The sequence below is a fragment of the Watersipora subatra genome, chromosome 7 (genome assembly GCF_963576615.1).
Source record: "Watersipora subatra chromosome 7, tzWatSuba1.1, whole genome shotgun sequence".
NCBI classification, from domain to species: Eukaryota; Metazoa; Bryozoa; class Gymnolaemata; order Cheilostomatida; family Watersiporidae; genus Watersipora; species Watersipora subatra.
Window position 1 is genome coordinate 55,430,445 of NC_088714.1, and position 16,267 is coordinate 55,446,711.

Sequence of the window (16,267 nt, forward strand, 5' to 3'; positions counted from 1 at the left end):
AGCTCAAAATTATGGTAATGAATTCTCAAGGCATAGATGTATCTTTGACAGCCATTATAGCCGCTCCTTTTAAATCTGTTATGCAATAGGCACCTCGCTGAATTTACCTTAGCTCTTCATATCTGCTGCTGAACCCAAACCAAAATCAAGTCATCTGGCATAAGTCACCTAATCTAGTATAACGCACTTGAGATTGACTAACCTCCTGAAATCTCCAAATTTTAGTTAGGAAATTACCAGCTAGAGAAATATAGAGCGAGAGTCAGCGAGAGTAAGGCAAAATGAAAGACAAAGCAAATGAGAGGGAAAACTAAAAGAAAACTACAGTTAGATGAGTTTGTTTGAGAGCTGATTAGTCTCCATAAACTGACTAAAAAGAGAGAAATTTAAAGTCAGATTCCCCTCCAGTCACAACCAGTTTTCTTCCTAAGAATGGAACCTCAACTTGCTCCTCACCGGTCAGCCTACTAAGCTATGGACTCTCTAGAGTAGTTATTGGAGAGATGGTGAGTGGCTTTACCAATTCAAACCAATTGTAGCAACAAACGCATGACGCAAAGTCGTGAGACATGAAGAATGGCAAAATGAAAATTGTGAGCAATCTACCTGAGCCAGAATAGAATAACTTGTAGAAGTGAACTGACAAACAATAAATGGCGCAAGACTCTTTGAGAATACTGTTATGTTTATTCTCTATTCCAGCAAATTTTAGCGCACTAGAAGGTAGCTTTTCCAAGGGGGATAGAAATATCATGTCAAAAAGAAATTCTTTAGTGGCCCTATACCGCAACACATTTCAAGAGCCACCAGAATATAATACCTTTACGTTTTAGTGTTGAGAGCAAGTTCACGTCACAGATGACTTCAAAGAGCCAACAGCCAACAGAAAAACACTTTCCTCTAATTATAATAGATTGTATTTAAAAAAATTATCACAACTGATATAAAAATATTACCATGTTATTATTTAAATAACAGCTCATGCGTAGTTTATTGATAAAATAATTAAAAATAATAACTGATGAATATTATAGTATAATTTGTTTAGATTATAATATCTAATGCATGTTAGAAAGAGCACAAAGTGATTTAGAAGTACATACCAATATGACTGCAGTGCACTCGGAGCTGATGGCTTCTGCCAGTATGAGGAACCAGTAGAACCTTACTCGCCTTTGCCCCGGCATATTCTCCTGTTTCAAGCAAGTAAAGACAAGTGCTGGCAGGTAACACCTTTTCTTTGGCAATAGTGTCAGTACCTGATGTCAAGCTGGAGCAGGTAGTAAATATGTAGGGAAAATCTGTGCTTCGATCTCTCATCAAGCCTGTGAGAAATAAGTGGCTGATAGACTCAGCAGAAAAATCATTGATTATAATATATAAATCTCAATGTTTGTCTGTCTGTATGTCCTTCAGCATGTTCGCTTATAGCTATTGAAATCTTGAAATTAGTATCTCACACCATGTTGAATTTGAACTCATGAAGACAGCAAATGCAGGTTTAAAATCCAATTGCCTAATCACGAGTCTACGAAGGCTAATGCGATTCATGGCTCTTACTATATACTATATACACCTTTTCCTTGATTGCACGTTGTTTGAAAACCTTGACAGTTGTTTTTTTCCTCTTAATGTATTTGAACTGCACAAAAATACTTTTGCAATGATATGAACTTTGGAAATTAGAATGGTAAATGTTGCTAATGTTACATGAAAATAAATTTTCTATCCAAAGACTTTTTTATTACCCAGGCAATGCCTGGCATTCAGTAGTGATAATATAATAATAATGATAAACAGAGCTTATATATATCTTATTTTACTCCAATTCTCTTCTTTCTTGTATTTTTAAACACTTTTGATACTTTCTGAACTTTAATCAAGAAATAGAAAGAAACATCATATCAAATAATCAAGTGTAGGGCTGACGTGGGGAATGAGTCAGATTTTTCAGTGGTACCAAAATTATATGCAATTAAAGCAGTCAATATTAAGTAGCATGTATATGAGAGTGTCTGTAACCTAGCAGTGTATGCAGTACCGACAGTTGACACTAACTAGCATGAATAAACAGCTGCCTATGACATAGGAAGGCATGCAGTTAAATTATCAATACTAACTGGCATGCATATGCAGGTGTCTGTGACCTAGGAGTGTATGCAGTTAAAACAGTAAACCCTAACTAGCATACATATGCAAGTGTCTGTGACCGAGGAGTGTATGCAATTAAAACAGTTGACACTAACTAGCATGTAATGCAGGAGTTTGTGACCTAGGAGTGTATGCAGTATAAACAGTTGACACTAACTAGCGTGTATATGCAAGTGCATGTCTGTAACCTAGGAGTGTATGCAGTATAAACAGTTGGCACTAATTAGCATGCGTATGCAGGTGTCTGTGACCTAGCAGTGTAAGTAGTAATAACAGTTGACACTTACTAGCATGTATATGTAGGTGTATGTGACCTAGCAGTGCATGTAGTATAAACAGTTGACACTAACTAGCGTGTATATGCAAGTGCATGTCTGTGACCTAGGAGTGTATGCAGTATAAACAGTTGGCACTAACTAGCATGCGTATGCAGGTGTCTGTGACCTAGCAGTGTAAGTAGTAATAACAGTTGACACTTACTAGCATGTATATGTAGGTGTATGTGACCTAGCAGTGCATGTAGTATAAACAGTTGACACTAACTAGCATGTATATGCAAGAGTCTGTGACCTAGGAGTGTATGCAGTATAAACAGTTGACACCAGCTAGCATGTATATGCAGGTGTCTGTGACCTAGCAGTGTATGCAGTATTAACAGTTGACACTAACTAGCATGTATATGCAAGAGTCTGTGACCTAGGAGTGTATGCAATATAAACAGTTGACATCAGCTAGCATGTATATGCATGTGTCTATGACCTAGCAGTGTATGCAGTATGAACAGTTGACACTAACTAGCATGTATATGCAAGTGTCTGAACCCATCATCAATCAGCTGAACCTCTTCTACAGACTTGCTTACTTCCTCCAGACTTACATGACCTCTCACTAGAGCTATATAAAGCTTTCTCACTAGCCGTTGCTCAAATGCCTGGGATGCCAGCCGAGCAGCTTCCTTGCTCAAACCTATCAAAATATAAATGTTGTCATATTTTAGGTTTAATAAAAAAGCAATGCGATCAGCCATACTATGTCAATGCGAGTTGGCTGGTAAAAACTCATTGATTTAATATTTTTAAATAACTGCAGAGATCATGCAAGCAGTCATATGAAAAACTGATACCGAAACATACCAAATACGTACCAATACACAGCACACCACTAGTAGCATAGTCCAGCCTATGGACCCAATAGAAACTATGAGCCAAGGATTTAGACTGCTTTTCTTCACATCTGATTCCTCTACAAATATAAATATCTTGTAGAGAGTCTAGCCTTCAAAAACTGCTCTAGAAAATCATTCAAATAATATGCGACACTAAACTGAATATACACTAACTTTGCCAAAAGAAGAGTTTCCACTGTGATTTCCAAAGGGTCATTGCTGTTGACTTTATGATCATATGGTTTGTGTACCACTACAAACTGTGAACTCTTGTACAAAACTTGCAGGGTATTCATTCCATTGTCGTCTCAAAGCTAATAAGCATACAATTACGAATTAGGTTACAAATGGTGAAACTCATTTATAGAACTTAACACTTGACAACTAATGCTAAGTACTTTGACACAAACAGCTATGTAAGTGGTTATACAAAATACAAAACAACAGACAAAAAATAAAGGGGGCCACATTTAGTGATGGCTAAAAACTGGTCATTCACTCAGTACCGAGGCATGAGAAATAGGGTGACTTAATGTGAGAGCTGTTACATGATCGTTACTTTAAACAGCGATGATTGAACATTTGAGCTGATGGTTTAACAACGAAAATGAGCCAAGGTCTTCAACTACTAGACATTTTGCATGATTCCCATGTTTGTACTTAGTAAACAGTTATTATTATTTATCACATATATTAATATTTATTATTTGTGCATTGATCAAAAAATAGGCACTTTAAGGCGTGTCATTGTTACTCTTTGCAGTCCTTGATATTGGCCGATTGTGAAATCGCCAAATAATCAAACGCTTCGCTTGAATTATTTGGTTCTTAACTCAACAAGGCGTACAAGAAGCAAATGAAGAGATTTTTACACCACAACAAATTGTCTGATAAAAGCCTGAATACTTATGATAAAATTATAATGCTGACTCTACCCTTGAAAACTAGTTAGGTTGCAGCAATGTATCTGCAATAGTCATTAGTTACAGAAACTGAATCTGTAAATACTGTGATATCATAATCACAACTAAGCCAAAGACCAACAACTTTCAGAGCAGAGCTAGTCTACAAACATCAATGACATGTTAGTATAACAAACAGTTCTATAAAACATACATGTCAATGTAGAGAAGCATGCTTAGTGATAGGAGTTTGTATAGTAGTTGATGATCAAATTGTAGAAGATACGACCTTGATACATAATGAGGATGGTGATTCAAATGGTAATGTAGCAGAAATAAAAGCAGTGTTAAAATGTTTAAATTTAGGTCAGAAGTCGCAAACGTATAACATTACCGATGTAGGTAACTGGTTCCGCTACTGTGTACAGCCAGGTCAGCTAAATAATTAAAGACGGTCATAGGCCCCAAGCGAATGGACTTAGTGAGATGATTATTAGATGAACATTAGCTACTACTAGTGAGCTGATAAGGGAATACAATATTGTGCATAGCAATAATCTGGTGAGATCTGCTAGTAAACTATCTGACAATCTGTTGAAGGTTCCAAAAATAGTATTTCGTAATTAGTAATTTGCGTAATTCTGGCATTTAGATAAGTACCGCTTTGCAGTTGAAATTACAGATAAGAACGGATACCCATGCCTAATGGTTTTAAAATGCGAACCAAATAAAATTGTATCACGGTATAAACTGCGTAATGAGGCGGCAGACACTGCCATTAGCCTATTAAAGTGTATGTTCACTGAGTATGGACCACCTTCAGAACCATAACCAAATACTCTGGTTCAAAAGTGTGCATATGGATGAATTTCTGAAAATTCGGGACATCGAGCAGATACTTAGCTGCTCATACAGACCGTCAAGTACCATTGAAAGAATTTATCTCCTAATTAAACGAATGGTTTTAATTACCGGTGGCAAAACAGATCAGAGGGTGTGTTGGTATAACAACTCCCCCAATTCAGCAGTATTGCAAAAACGAAAGATTTTATTCATAGACCTCACATGTATGCGGAGCAGCGCACAAGGTGCAGTCATCAGAACTAGAATGACTAGTTAAAAAGAGCAAGCCTGTTAACTTTTATAAAACTGTAAATATAGCGCATACTTAACCCAAGCCCGTTAAAGCACGCTGTAAAGGCAAATAGAAGTCTATTGTCAGCTGACACTAGACTTGCCACTAAAGATAAGGATGAGATGATAAAATCATCTAGCTAAGCAGTAGATAGAACTGGAAACATGTAAGAACATATAACCTCCCCGAGAACAATAGAGTTGACAAAGATAGTGACACGGAGGATGTAAATGGTAACCAGACGAATGAAAACTTACCACCTAGAGATAAAAAGCTACCAAAATGGCTGGCAGAATTTTTGGTGCTTTAAATTGGTGTTTGCAAATGTTTGTATATCATTTTATTTTGATCTATAAACCATTAACATTTTAATAATGCACATATGTCATACTCATGAAGTTAGACCAATAATACCCTTGATTGAACTGTGTTTTCCAAAGGGGTACATTTTTTGCAATATGAATTCCAAGGGGGTACCTAGGCCAAAAAAGGTTGGGAACCTCTGGTCTAAGACAATTAATTGTCTACTCTTATAATTTATGGTTTATAGTCCGAACCTCGACTGGTTTGAAACTCGACGAGCTTGTATATCGACAACGGTTGGTCCAATCTCGACAGCAGTTTTACTATTTTACCATCTGCTATTTTCATAGTAAATGAGCGATTTATATGTAAAAGATTTATTTGCGCAAAAATATCTTGTGATCCATTTGATGCAGCACTCCCCAGCTTATGTAGGCCTAACAATATTTTGCCCAACCTAAATATAAAACGAATGCTAAAACAAGTAACAATCATAAATATGGTTGACTTATGCTAGCAAAATGTTTTATTTGAAATCTAAACTGAGTAGCTTTGAGTGGGTAACTTGTGAGTAGCTTTGATTTTTATTTTTTCAAGTGAGGATAGAACTGCAAAAAGACATGTATTATTTGTTGAAGATTTAATTATTGTAAAACTGCATCAGCTTTTGTCGATGTTCGGACCAACCTTTGTCTAGATTCGGACCAACCTCTGTCGAAATTGAGACTTGTCTAGGTTCGGACTTGTCGATGTTGGAACTGTTTTCCATAATTTATAGTCTAGAGGTATAACCATGGTACCTGTATTCTTGTTCGAAAAATAAACATAACGACTTGGTAAAGCCCCTTAATATATTTTACTTTTAAAATTCGCCTTTGGAATATTAGCCATAATTATTTTCACATAACTTATATTTGATAACTTTTCGTTTAAACAATACTCAAATCAATCCTCATAGCGTGCTTTTTACATATTTTACGCTTTTAATTCCAACATTATTATGTTAGGTAGACCACTCATTATTTTTGTTTGTTCAACTTGTCGATTGCCATTTAGTTTACTTGCTGCAGTATTTTGTAAAAGATATTGCAAATTGACTATGACTATTGCTCACCACGATAGAAACTGCCCGTGTAGTATCACAGCCAATGAACAAATGTTATAAATTCTACTAGTTAGCTTAATAGTCGTTCGCAATGTGGTCATTTAAACCGTGCACAGCCCCTCAAAACGCAAAAACCTGGGCACTACTAGCGAGTATGTTTATTTTTGCACACATCTATTACACAATCAACTGTTGGCCAGTTATATAAAAAAAGCTTTCTTATTGGCGCTTTGTCATTATCAATAAACAACTGATATATGAGCGCTAATGTGTACCCGGAGCTTCTCTAATAGCATGCTATATGCTGACGTGTTTCGTGTCTTCTGTCTTGTTTACTTGTTTGCCAAGTATAATACTCAAAACATCGAGAATGGCATAGAGTTATTGCTAATAAAGTTTTGATGCATGGCTAGCTCTAGAGATCGATTTTTTCGTAACGTGACAACAGTATGGTCACTTTTCATCTTATTCAACCTGGTCGTAGTAGTCAAGTAAGTATTATGTTCACATTCATGACTAGTAACTTGCGTTATGCTGCTTATAGACATACATGCTGCGTATGAAACAGACTCGAATCTTTTTACGTAATTTAAGCCTAACATATTCTAGTCTCAAGGTGTTATTTCTAAACAGGCTCTATATAAGCGTTGATAACAAATCTAATTGCGATCATTGAAAGGAGTATTGCTCATGTCATCGTACTTTATACAGGGCTGGTGAAAGTCTACAAGGTCTTTCTATTGAAGATGCAGAGAAACCTAGTCTCAATCAGGTATGTTCGTGTGTATCTCGGCTAGTATAGCAAATCTTACTTTCCTTTACCAAGACGAAAGAGTCTTTCCGATGAACAATAAATGTGTAATAATGTGAGAACACCTAACGAGTTGTATAATGGCATTACCCAAACTAATATATGCCGGCAACAGTTGTGGACATGATGATTAGATACCACCATTATATGTATAGTTTTGATATTACCTATTTTGAATGTCATTAGCAGTTGCATTGATATTCAAGTGGTAGGCTTTTTGTAACTCTGAGAGAGAAAATTTTGTCACAAAAATAGTCTAAAATGGAAGCAAATGTTTTTGAAAAGAAAAATCTTTTGCGCGATTTAAAAAATTGTATTTGTTAGCGCCGCATTTAAAAGTTTTTTTTTATCACTACTGTAGCCATATAATTCCTATTCGATTGTGTGAATTGCAATTGTCAGCAGTAAATACGCTTTGTTGATGTTCAACCCACTAATGGCTATTCTAGACCGAACTATGTACAGAATGTCAGAACTGCAATATACTAGAATGTGTTGAAGTATGTATTAATTCATTTCATATAGGATGAAAAGATCAGCAGTGACCAGGAGAATACAGTTCAGGAAAAGTTGGAAGAGGAAATAGCTACCGGAGATGCTGCTATTCTTAAGTAAATTTTCAATATACGGTTTTCAAGAGAATTGAGCCAGAACCTAGAGAAGCATAGCATATTTTGGTTCAAAAAAGTTCCTCTTTTAAAAGTACATTTGCATATATGACATACAAAATTTGAGGCTCACATAACAACTGGCTTCCTGATGACGTTGTATCGCATAGCATTTTAACAGCTGACTGTTGCTGACGGCTAAATAGACAAACCACTATGCTTCTGTTTATTCTCTGCACCGAGTGGTTCTAGTATATTATTGCTGAAAAGTTATTTGTTTTGTTTAGCTGTGATAATTTCCTTTAGAAGAAAAGTTTTCTAATTCTTACTTCTCTTGATCATTTTCTCTCATATTCATCGATAATTATTAAAATTCTGAAAACCGCCTCATTTGTTAGCAATGCGGTATTCTTGAGCAGAAGAAATCATTTTACCATTTGTTGTTTTATTACTCCAACATTATGTAGTTAGCAGACCTTTTCCCCAATCTCCTATTTGTTTACAAGTTTGAGTTAGGTATCCTCGGCTAGATGTGCTCACCATATTTGTGTACTATTTGTAATAGTTGTGCTAGATTTTTCTTCATCTCCTCAAGAGATGGCTCTACAAGTGGTTCTCTGACAATAATGCTTCTTTTTATTATCAACATCCATCCTGTTTTTTCTGGCTAAATTATTATCGTCACAAATATTATGAGTTATTCTTGGCTCTAAATTATTGTCTTTATTTAAATTTTTTTCAATTTTATCATAAAAATCTCCCTGTTACTTGAATATGAATCACTTCTGGGATGATGAATTTGTGGTTATTTGTTTTACTAGCTCACTAGGGTTTCTCCTTTTACTAGCTCACTAGGGTTACTCCTTTTACTAGCTCACTAGTGTTACTCCCTTTACTTGCTCACTAGGGTTACTCCTTTTACTAGCTCACTAGTGTTACTCCCTTTACTAGCTCACTAGTGTTACTCCTTTTACTAGCTCACTAGTGTTACTCCTTCTACTAGCTCACTAGGGTTACTCCTTTTACTAGCTCACTAGGGTTACTCCTTTTACTAGCTCACTAGGGTTACTCCTTTTATTAGCTCACTAGGGTTACTCCTTTTACTAGCTCACTAGGGTTTCTCCTTTTACTAGCTCACTAGGGTTACTCCTTTTACTAGCTCACTAGGGTTACTCCTTTTACTAGCTCACTAGTGTTACTCCTTCTACTAGCTCACTAGGGTTACTCCTTTTACTAGCTCATTAGGATTACTCCTTTTACTAGCTCACTAGGGTTCCTCCTTTTACTAGCTCACTAGTGTTACTCCTTTTACTAGCTCATTAGGATTACTCCTTGTACTAGCTCACTAGGGTTACTCCTTTTACTAGCTCACTAAGGTTGCTCCTTTTACTAGCTCACTAGGGTTACTCCTTTTACTAGCTCACTAGGGTTACTCCTTTTACTAGCTCACTAGGGTTACTCCTTTTACTAGCTCACTAGGGTTACTCCTTTTACTAGCTCACTAGGGTTACTCCTTTTATTAGCTCACTAGGGTTACTCCTTTTACTAGCTCGTTAGGGTAGTATATATGACTGGTATGATCATATTTCATCTATTGGCAGTGGTGAAGGGAAAGACAATAGCAAAAATGAAAGGTTAAGGTCGAGAGATGCTGATGCCAAGTCTGCTGGTAAGTGTCTAAGTAAGTGGTAAGTGTCTAAGTAAGTGGTAAGTGTCTAAGTAAGTGGTAAGTGTATAAGTAAGTGGTAAGTGTATAAGTAAGTGGTAACAGTCTAAGTAAGTCGTAACAGTCTAAGTAAGTCATAAGTGTTTAGGATTTTTGATTTCATGATTGGGGCAGTAAGTGCATTGTAAGAGGCAGTCTGCTAGCCTAAAGTTAATGATCTCTTGTATATAACAGCTAGAACTGGCCTAATGGGTTGGAGTCGCTGTGAAGGACTATGATTAGCTATCTAGTCTGAATGCTGCATCAAGATTGGTTAGTTAATTTAAATGCCACGTTATCAATGGCTCGTGAGTTAGCGTGTCATATTATCAGTGGTTAGTTTGTTTGTATGCTTTTAACTCATCATTGGTTTTCCGAACAAATTTTGTGAACGTGTGTATTCGCGTACGGTCTTAGGATACATTCATTGTTGTTAATATGGTTTTTTTAATAGAATCCGAGGCTGGCAAGGAGGATACATCATCTACTGTGTCAAAGGCGGGAGATATTGAACAGAAAACTCACATGTCTCAGGGCAACCCAGGTATATCTTCTTCACAAATGCTTAGTAGAATATTTACACATGTTTGTCAACTTTAAAAATATAGTATGTGATTGGTAATATGAAAGTGAATGTTTACCAAATTTAACTATATCACAATATCGGGTGCTCAAGCAACATTCCTATTATGGTTGCAACTGACCACTAATTTAGAAATATTTTTATGCTGTTATTGTTTCAGTTTATTGTTTGACATTTTCTGACTATCCTTCTCGACCTTGTTACCATGGCATGGTTAGGTCTTGTTACTGTGACAGGCTGGCCATTGTTACTGCTACAGGCTGGCCCTTGTTACTGCTACAGGCTGGCCCTTGTTACTGCTACAGGCTGGCCCTTGTTACTGTGACAGGCTGGCCCTTGTTACTGTGAGAGACTGGCCCTTATTACTGCTACAGGCTGGCCCTTGTTACTGTGACAGTCTGGCCCTTGTTACTGCTACAGGCTGGCCCTTGTTACTGCTACATGCTGGCCCTTGTTACTGCTACAGGCTGGCCCTTGTTACTGCTACAGGCTGGCCCTTGTTACTGCTACAGGCTGGGCCTTGTTACTGCTACAGGCTGGCCCTTGTTACTGTGACAGTCTGGCCTTTGTTACTGCTACAGGCTGGCCCTTGTTACTGTGACAGACTGGCCCTTGTTACTGCTACAGGCTGGGTCTTGTTACTGCTACAGGCTGGCCCTTGTTACTGTGACATAGTTAGTACTCATTACTGTGACATAGCACTTGATACTGTGACATGGTTAGCACTTATCACTTTGACATAGAAGTTGTTGCTGTGACATAGATAGCGTTTGTTACTGTGACATGGTTAGCACTTGTTACTGTGACATAGTAAGTACTCGTTACTGTGACATAGTTAGCACTTGATACTGTGGCATGGTTAGCACTTATTACTTTGACATAGAAGTTGTTACTGTGACATAGTTAGCACTTGTTACTGTGACATGATAGCGCTTGTTACTGTGACATGGTTAGCACTTGTTACTGTGACATAGCTGGCACTCACTACTGTGACATAGTTGGCACTCACTACTGTGACATAGTTAGCACTCATTACTGTGACATAGTTAGCACTTGTTACTGTGACATAGTTAGTACTCGTTACTGTGACATAGTTAGCAATTGTTACGGTAAATTTGACTGGATATCATTTAAATGGAATTCAATTACTGGACTCAAGTGTATGTGAGCATGTGAACTTGAGTGTTATAGATGCAAACCTCTCATACAAGGCTAACGGAGATGTTTGGCTGGGCCAAACTGTCCATTCTCGCTTAACTAGTACTCACCTTGACTATGTACACACTTTGACCTCTGTATACACCTCGACCTCTGTACATTCCCCGGCCTCTGTACACACCTCAGCCCCTGTACACACCCCGGCTTCTGTACACACCTCGGCCTCTGTACACACCTCGGCCTCTGTACTCACCTCGGCCTCTGTACTCACCTCGGCCTCTGTACTCACCTCGGCCTCTGTACTCACCTCGGCCTCTGTACTCACCTCGGCCTCTGTACTCACCTCGGCCACGAAGGCAGAGTTACATAGCCTTTTTTTGCTCAAAATGATTTATAAACAGACTAAATTTTCTAAAATATATCTATAAGCCTTCATTGATCTTTTATCAAATGTTTGTTCATGTTATAGCTTTCGAAAAGTGACTAATTATGCAAATGGTTTCTATTTTGATCGATATTCTCTATGCAGCTTTCTTTTTCTCCCCTAAGCGACGACTATGTATGTTATCACTGAGAGCAGCAGTGGTCAAATTAAAAAGATCAGTCATTGTGACGACCTTGACACACGTCTTTTGTTTAAGCTAGATTAATGCTCGGACTAACCAGTAGTAGCAAAACCCATTCGGAATTTTTGCGTGGGACTATACATTTTTTGTAGCGTTGGGAGCACTGCATTTTGAATGAACCTCAATGAATCGAACATCAACCATGGGTTAGGCTGAAAAAGTGAATCGATACTTTTTCTGTCTCTTTTATGAATTGAATATGTATGTTTCCTAGTCTGTAATTGCTTGGTTATACTGTAGGCATGCACACTGCCTTCCTCATTCTCGCATATAAAATTACCTCATCTGTTTATGGAACTGGTGAGAGCAGAGTGCGCTTTTTAGAAGGGTTCAGGGGCTTCTAATAATATCATCTTGGGTTTGCTGATTGGCTAGATAATTCAGTTTCAATTTGTTAGCCGCCAGCTTAGTGGTCAATGGTACAAAGTCTTACCCAGTCTGTGATTGAATAGCTATTTTATGTACCTTGATATCTAAAAAGACATTGTACGCTCGTACTTATATATAATTAGTTTGAAGAAAAGTATGGACATAGATTTCAGCTACTGTCTGTTCCTCGGGTGTAATCTATCCTCTCATTGGTCTACATATATATATAAATATATATATATATCAATAAAACAGACTATAAATTTAGATAAAACACTTGATTACTATTAGTTTCATGCTTGGTAAGAGCAATCTTCAGAGATTCCGAAGATTGCTCTTACCAAGCATGAAACTAATAGTAATAAAGTGTTTTATCTAATCTTATAGTCTGTTTTATTGATTTTAACTTGCTCTGATTTTATTATTGAGCACTCTGATCTTACTCTTTTATTTATATATTTAGATTATATATATAACTACTAAGTTTGAACAACTTCTCTGTTCACACCAAAAAAACCAATTTATTTGAGAAGTGCTTTTAGTGGTCATTTTTTAAATTTACGTATTCTTCAAGACCAAAGCTTTGCCTTTTTCATAATGAAATGTGTATATAAATATATATATGGGTATATATATTTATATATATGCTTGTATAAATATATATAGGCAGTATAGCCATATCTCTACATATGAGTGGCTCCAGTATGCAGGAACCTGAGATATGAGCTGATTTTTGAGCAAGTTTTTTCTTTGAGATACAAAAATTCTATGAGTTACAAGCCGGAGTCGATGGCCTCTATATAACCAAGTATGCAAAGGGCCTCAAAACTCAACTAATTGGAAACGGATACTAAAAGATTGAGATAACAAATTTAAAATAAGTTTAGTGAAATATTAAAACTAAGCTTCAAGTGAGTGTTTAGTAAGCTAAATTCATTCAAAGTTTTTATTACGCAGGGTCACAAAATTTTAGTGTATCTGAATGCATTCTTCTCAAGTCTCTCTCACATGTTCTTTATTTGTGTACAATCCGTTCAGATGGGTAAGTTTTAAGAATATGTCGACACTTTTCAAAGACTTGGTAATATATTTAAATAAGTTTATATGTGTTTTGTATCGTTATTATACTTAAACGACTCCACAGAAAAATGGTTAAATTTGTTGATAAGATTTCGATACAAGGGTTTGCGACGTTGATGAATAATTTTCATGAGTTGTGTGTACATGCATTTATTATAAAACTCAAACATTTGCTCCGCCCGTTTGGTCGTGGCATAAATCTCTCTCGTATTTTTGCCCAGTGAAATCCCTCCGCGAGCGTCATTGCGTTAGCAGCCGTTTCAATTCGTAATTTTCCATTACATTTTGTAAAGTATAAAAGTGTAGAGTGCTTGTGACACCCTTCATCATGCCTCTTAAATGACCTTGACCTTCAAATTATTCAATGAACCTAAGAATAAAAGGAAATGTTCATGAATAATGGAAAAGGGATTTTATTACACGAGTTTATTAGCTTCTCTTTCATAGAATAATTTATCGTGGACAGTCACTATACCTATTAACCATGAAAAGTGACGAATTCCCTAGTGCCTCCAAAAAGTATTAAAAATACCACTTGGAAGTATATAGAGTTCTTACGGAGTGTACAATATACTACCATGGAATGAAATCGCATGGAATTTCTATAAGGTGCATATACATAAAATAACAAAATTTTTGTAGTATACCGTGTTGTTGTATTCGTAGTCAAGGAAAATGAAGACACTGATCAGAAAGAGCTGATAACTGCTAATAAAGGTATTTCACAAGCTTTCAGATCTTTTACTAGCCCTCAGTAAGGTCTGCCGCTGCTCTTTGTCTGGCTTTTGCTTTTCTCTGCTGTTATGTTTGTTTCCCTCCTATCCTGGACTGAACTTGTAATAGAAAGGTCGAATCATATTCGCATTATGGTCGTCTATTCATCAATTGTCAGCCGATTCCAGAAATTGAGATGTCTTCGGCTTAAAATTTCCATTTTTGGTATCGACGAATCAGAAGATCTGGGAAAATACCGGATACATTGCAAAATAACTCTTTGCCCAAACGATTCCAGATGATTTTTTGGAAGTGTGCCAAGTGTTTACATGAAAGTTTACCGATGTGTATGGCACCTGTTTCCTCAAATCAGTAACTTTGGTCACCTCATCCTACTAGGCTTTTAGTTATTCCTCTGGGCTTATAAATCATCTAATCATGTAGAACAGAAGGTGTTAAATGTTTGTTCAACATTGTTGAACAAGGCAGGCCAGGGAGATTCAACATACATGCATATGATTTAACAAGGTAACAGGTTTGTAAACATGGTTGATATGAGTTATATTGTAAGCTACTGACAGAATATTTGTGTATTAATTGTGTCAGGCCTTGTGATTACTTTTGTTACTATTGTTCTTACTAATGTTGCAGGATTTTGTGCAAGTCTTTTTGCCAATACAAGAAAAATCGTATCAGGGCATCAGGCTCTGTAGGATGAGAGCTGTGCTTTTATTAGGGCCACTTTATTATCATCTGGAGCCTCATATTTTGTAGATAAGACGACAACTGATCCTCCAAAGGTAGATGAACAGCCTTCTGATGAAGGTACAGTAGACTCCTCCATGTCCGACCATGATAAAGGTACGTCCCTTTACAACCCTCACAATATGACAAATAATAACTTCTCAGTTCATATTTTCGATAATACTAGAGATTGTTTTACTGGGTAGTGAATATCTAGTCATAAATTGTCTGAATGCTTCTCAAAGATGTGGTTATGGCAGAGCTAAAATTATCAGGAGTCAGATGTGCAATGCATTGTAAGACAGGGTGAGTTCGTCAGAACTCTGTTGATAAGCATGGCAGGTTCTAAGTACTAGACTTGTTTTGATGCTGTTGGCTTCAACAAATAACTATTAAAATATTGTATAATTTTGATGGGCAGAGTTATCTTCTCTCTGGAACATAGCTACGCAACAGTATTGTTGCAGTGATACTGTTCATCTAGGTAGGAAGTATAGTGTAAGAAAAACTAGCCGCCAGTTATTCACAAATTGGTTTAAAATAAATCACATTCTGATTTGGTCTTTTCAGGGGGCATAATTCTTTAGGCTGTATTTTCATCCGTTCGTTCTACCACTCTTCAAAATCTGTGAACATTTCAGGGAAGTAAATTGTTATACCTAAACGTTTGAAGGTTCATGCTACATTTACACGTTAAAGTTACCTGTAAGGACATTTATGTAGTGGTTTCTGACATACCTTTTAGACAACCTGCACACAATAACACTATCTATCGTATGGTGTGTGACTACAGGCTAAATGGCTTGCTTTCAGATGGAGTCGACCTTTCTGTACACGACATGCCAGTATTTGAGGATTTCCGGAAGAACTTTTATCAGAATGATACAAAGATTAATGGTACGCCTTTATGTGCTTTAATTCTGATTCGGGGACAATTAGCTGTCTATCAATGACATTTCAATTTTTAGCTGGGAACAGCTACCATATGTGTACTACCAGTATCCTTGTTGAGTGTGCGCTTCTGCTTCTAAAATAGCTTTTGTAATGGTTATTAGGGAGAGAATCTATACCGCATATTTGGAAAAAAGACAAACTTTGATATGTGGAG

The 16,267-nt window shown here is 36.8% G+C and overlaps 2 protein-coding genes across 6 annotated transcripts in view; one reads left to right on the forward strand and one right to left on the reverse strand.

The window, feature by feature from the left end:
- The window catches only part of LOC137399712 (RNA pseudouridylate synthase domain-containing protein 1-like), a 30,726-nt gene extending 23,893 nt beyond the window's left edge, over positions 1-6,833 (reverse strand). The window contains exons 1-5 of one of the 3 annotated variants that reach the window (XM_068085918.1): positions 6,771-6,833; positions 3,491-3,630; positions 3,296-3,393; positions 2,947-3,117; positions 1,104-1,325 (exon numbers count right to left, since the gene is read on the reverse strand). In XM_068085918.1, coding sequence (XP_067942019.1) covers positions 1,104-1,325; positions 2,947-3,117; positions 3,296-3,393; positions 3,491-3,612 — 613 coding nt within the window. In that variant the 5' untranslated portion in view covers positions 3,613-3,630; positions 6,771-6,833. Of the gene's footprint in view, positions 1-1,103; positions 1,326-2,946; positions 3,118-3,295; positions 3,394-3,490; positions 3,631-5,190; positions 5,281-6,770 lie in introns of those variants that run through there. The other 2 variants (XM_068085919.1, XM_068085920.1) reach the window with 2 other exon arrangements.
- A 208-nt stretch (positions 6,834-7,041) lies between these two features.
- LOC137399454 (SUN domain-containing ossification factor-like) overlaps positions 7,042-16,267 on the forward strand; it is a 47,476-nt gene continuing 38,250 nt past the window's right edge. For 2 of the 3 annotated variants that reach the window (XM_068085576.1, XM_068085577.1), the window contains exons 1-8: positions 7,042-7,252; positions 7,473-7,533; positions 8,098-8,183; positions 9,782-9,849; positions 10,340-10,429; positions 14,368-14,418; positions 15,190-15,276; positions 15,973-16,056. In XM_068085576.1, the coding sequence (XP_067941677.1) occupies positions 7,167-7,252; positions 7,473-7,533; positions 8,098-8,183; positions 9,782-9,849; positions 10,340-10,429; positions 14,368-14,418; positions 15,190-15,276; positions 15,973-16,056 (613 nt within the window). In that variant the 5' untranslated portion in view covers positions 7,042-7,166. The remainder of the gene's footprint in view (positions 7,253-7,472; positions 7,534-8,097; positions 8,184-9,781; positions 9,850-10,339; positions 10,430-14,367; positions 14,419-15,189; positions 15,277-15,972; positions 16,057-16,267) is intronic. The other variant, XM_068085578.1, reaches the window with a different exon arrangement.